At 44.9% G+C, this 3,956-nt stretch overlaps 1 protein-coding gene across 1 annotated transcript; it reads left to right on the top strand.

The window, feature by feature from the left end:
* Nucleotides 1-911: 911 nt before the first annotated feature.
* Nucleotides 912-3,756, top strand: LOC115674237 (serine/threonine-protein kinase-like protein CCR1). Its single transcript, XM_030596582.2, has one exon. The coding sequence runs from the start codon at nt 1,192-1,194 to the stop codon at nt 3,502-3,504; it is 2,313 nt and encodes a 770-aa protein (XP_030452442.1). The 5' UTR covers nt 912-1,191; the 3' UTR covers nt 3,505-3,756.
* The last annotated feature ends 200 nt before the right edge of the window (nt 3,757-3,956 follow it).

The raw sequence follows: 3,956 nt of genomic DNA, 5'->3' as shown, positions 1-3,956 counted from the left end.
TAGATTGCAGAGGAAGTAAGAGGACTCACTTGGATATCCTTTACCTCCACAAAAATGTTTTGAATCAACTAATCAAATTGTCCCAATAAAATAGTCTATCTACCTATGGGTCTCTTGTATACCAGAGAGAGATAATGACAAATTAAATTCTGAAATAGAAAAATTGACAGAGATTGGCTTTCCTTAAATCTCATCAACCACAAATGGAGTGTGGACACACCCAAATGGTCAACCTGGAAAGAACCCACCTCTATCATCCAATAAAGCACTAAAAGAAGCAAAAAAAGAGCATGGTCCTCTCCTCTGCAATATTCTAGGGTTCCATAAAAATCCTAGAGGAGCCCACTACTTATTTGTACCCAAAATCGGACAAGATTCATTTGTATTATCGCTTTTGGTGGGCTATCTCCTCTTCAGCAGTACTTTCCATTTGGCCATTGTCACAGTGTGTTTGTGCACCTTTCAGCTGTCACCGTTGCGCCAGTCTTTTGCAGATTGTAATATAGCTGTCTCCCTGTACATCCCCCCACTATTCTCCTTTCAAAAAGACAAAAATTCCTGATTGTGATGACTTGATTGGTCATATCCACTTCATCTCCAGATCGGTTAAAAAGCTTGTTAAATTTCTTAATTGTGATCATAATTAAGAAGACGGTTATTGTAATGCACTTCATGTGAGATTTTTGTCTTTTGCTGTGCGATGATACTTAATGTGAGTCTTCATTTTCTGAATTGCATCAAGTGAATGAAATTCATCTTCAAGCAAGAACAAAAGGAAAAGAAACGTAATCAACTATATCAATCCAGATATTTTTTGTTTTATTACCTAGCAACTAGCAGAAGTCAAATCCTAGTGTTCTTCTTCCTTCTGCATTTTTTATTGGCCGTAGACCGTAGTGGTTACTCTCTGCATTGCAGTAAAGTAACTCCTGGAAAGTACGTTGGATTCAGGATCAGTCCAAAGCAAAACTGTGAAAAAATGGCGACACCCACGTTCCGTCATCGTCACCCTCATAGATTTCAGGTTCAGCCCTCCGAAAATATATTGTCACAATCACTACTAGGCCTCGCTAGAGAGCCAAACCACCACCACCACCAACATCATCATCTTCCGCATCGAGCACCATCACCGTTTCCACCCTTCTGCTTCCTCTTGTCCATGACACTCTTGATCCAAACCCAACACGGCCAATGCAAATGCGCAGCCCTTTTGATCTCCGCCGCTCCCTTCCACTTGTCTCTTTTCTGCTGCTCCTCCTCGTCGCCGTCGCATCTGGGTTCGGATCAATGGGGCCAGTCTCCGCCGCGTTCGGCGGCGACGGCTTCTTCTGTGCCATCGACGCCAGCGGCAAGCAGAACGTGATCTGCTGGAGCAAGAACTGCTCGTCGACGTCGTCCTCGTCTTCGGCATCTCCTTTCAGCGATATTCCCGAGATGGCGGCCCTCTCCGGCGGGGAAGGCTTCCTCTGCGGAATCTTGGCGAACACCTCGCAGGCGTACTGCTGGAGCTACGGGGATCCAGGTAAAGACCTCGTCCCTGCCATCTATCAGGCCACTGCTTATTCCCACATTGCTGCTGGTAAGGATCACGTCTGTGCCGTCAGAGGATCTTACTATTCCGAGCACGATTCGGGTACTGTTGACTGTTGGGACATTGGGAGATCCTCAAATCGTAGCTTGGGCTCTGTCCAGAGTTCCTTGTCGTATGATCAGTCCATTAGCAACCTTGTCTTTAGGAAGGTCGTTGCGGGGGAAGGATTTAGCTGTGGGGGTGTAAGAGAAGGGGGTCTGGTATGTTGGGGACCCAAGTCAGCAGCTTTAGGGGTTTCAGGGGTGTCGGATAATTTCGCAGTATTAGCTTCAGGGAAAGGTTCTCTTTGTGGAATTGTGGAAGGTTCTCGTGAGGTCAAATGTTGGGGTGATAATAATTCATTTGTGGGTCATCCTGCCGGAACCCGGTTCATTTCGTTGGGCGCGGGCTCTCTCCACTTTTGTGGGATTCGTGCGGACAATCACGAAGTTGAATGTTGGGGCAACTTTAATTCTTCTCTTGTCCCAAAGGGTTCTGGGTTCCTTGCAATCGCTTCGTCGGATTTTACTGTCTGCGGCATTAGGGAAGTTGATCTTGTACTTGATTGCTGGTTCTCTAACATTTCCTCGGTCTTTGATTACGATCCTCCGCTGGAATTGTGTAGTCCCGGTCTATGTACAGCTGGATCGTGTAGTGAAGGGCAGTTCGCTTTCAATGCGAGCATTCTGAACGAGCAGGGATTGACAAGCTTATGTGCTCGAAGAGATCTGAACATCTGTTCACCTTGTGGGTTAAATTGCTCCGAAGGTTTCTTCTTGTCCAGTCCATGCACAGCTCATGCTGATAGAATATGTACTCCTTGCTCTCTTTGCCAGAACAGTTCATGTTGGAAAGTTTGCAGGCTTCGGTCTTCTAAAGAAGTGCAGCTGAAGCATTTCCATCAGCAGCGCAAGCTATTGATTGTAGTTGGATGTTCTGCTTCCGGACTGCTATTGATATTAATATGCTCGTTGCTCCTTCCTCGTGTGGTTGCCAATCTTAAAAAGGAGGGGCCAAAGAATCAATTCACTTTTTGCATAGGCAAGAAAGAGAAGGAGATTGAAACGAACGACGATTCGCATCCACCTCTGGTTTCGACTCCGAGTGTTGGACTTGCCCAAGTTTTTCGACTTGTGGAGGTAAAGGATGCCACAAATGGCTTCAAGGAGTTTAATGAGCTGGGGCGAGGAAGCTATGGTTTTGTCTACAAAGCTGTCCTTCCAGACGGGCGGCAGGTTGCAGTGAAGAGGGCAAATGCGGCGACGATCATCCACACTAATAGTAGAGAGTTTGAGATGGAATTGGAGATCCTTTGTAAAGTTCGGCATGCTAATATTGTGAACTTGTTGGGTTATTGTTCCGAGATGGGGGAGAGGCTATTGGTTTATGAGTTTATGCCACATGGGACGCTTCATGATCACCTCCACGGTGGGCTTTCTCCATTGAACTGGACCCTCAGGTTGAGGATTGCTATGCAGGCTGCGAAGGGGCTTGAATATCTTCATAAAGAAGCTGTGCCTCCAATAGTCCATCGAGATGTCAAAACTTCGAACATCCTACTTGATGCCGATTGGGTTGGACGAATTGCAGATTTTGGGCTTCTTACATCAAGCGAGAGGGATGTAAGTCAAGATATGAAGAGTGATATATACAACTTCGGCATTGTACTGTTAGAGATTCTCAGCGCAAGAAAAGCTTACGATATTGATTATGCGCCCCCTAATATAGTGGAATGGGCGGTTCCTCTGATTAAAACGGGTAAGGCGGCCGCCATAATTGACAGAAATGTGGCTCTTCCCAGAAATGTTGAGCCTCTGCTCAAACTTGCAGATATGGCAGAGCTGGCTCTGCGTAATAATCCAAATGAGCGTCCCTCGATATCAGAGATTGCATCTTGGTTGGAGCAAATTGTGAAGGATGGATTGATCTTTTGATGCCTCATTCAATCCCAAGGTTTTCGAGCAAGAATGAACGGGCATAATGTGAATGGGAAGATCATTCAATTGGTACTGCTCTGCGGCAACTGTACATTTTTTTAAAATGAGATGCTTGTACATGATATTATATGCAATGATCCTTTACTTTGCGTTTCAATGATTCTTTCTCATTCCTGTTTTCTTGAACCTTCACAAAGTGAAGGAATTGTAATCTTTCATGCAATTTTCGCACGTTCTTTTCTTTTCAGATATTTTTGTTGTTTGATTTTGCTTGTTGTAGAAATTGGATAGTCGAACGCCCATGATATGAGGGCAATTTTTTCTGACATTGGGTGGTTTTTCTCATGATGCGAAGTGACTTCTTTTATGTGATAGTTCTGTTGATAACAAATCTGCGGAATGAGATTTTATTATTACATGGAGCAAGACGTTTCCTCCCGTGACATTCT

This window comes from Syzygium oleosum, unplaced genomic scaffold (assembly GCF_021117445.2).
Source record: "Syzygium oleosum isolate NSW1041296 unplaced genomic scaffold, Sole_v2.1 Sole_v2.12, whole genome shotgun sequence".
Classification (NCBI taxonomy): Eukaryota; Viridiplantae; Streptophyta; class Magnoliopsida; order Myrtales; family Myrtaceae; genus Syzygium; species Syzygium oleosum.
Note: the sequence above shows the minus strand (reverse complement) of the source record. Positions and strands in the feature narration are given on the sequence as shown.

Bases quoted from the DNA above. Each gene is read 5' to 3' on its own strand.
- LOC115674237 (XM_030596582.2), top strand. From the start codon at position 1,192: ATGCAAATGCGCAGCCCTTTTGATCTCCGCCGCTCCCTTCCACTTGTC.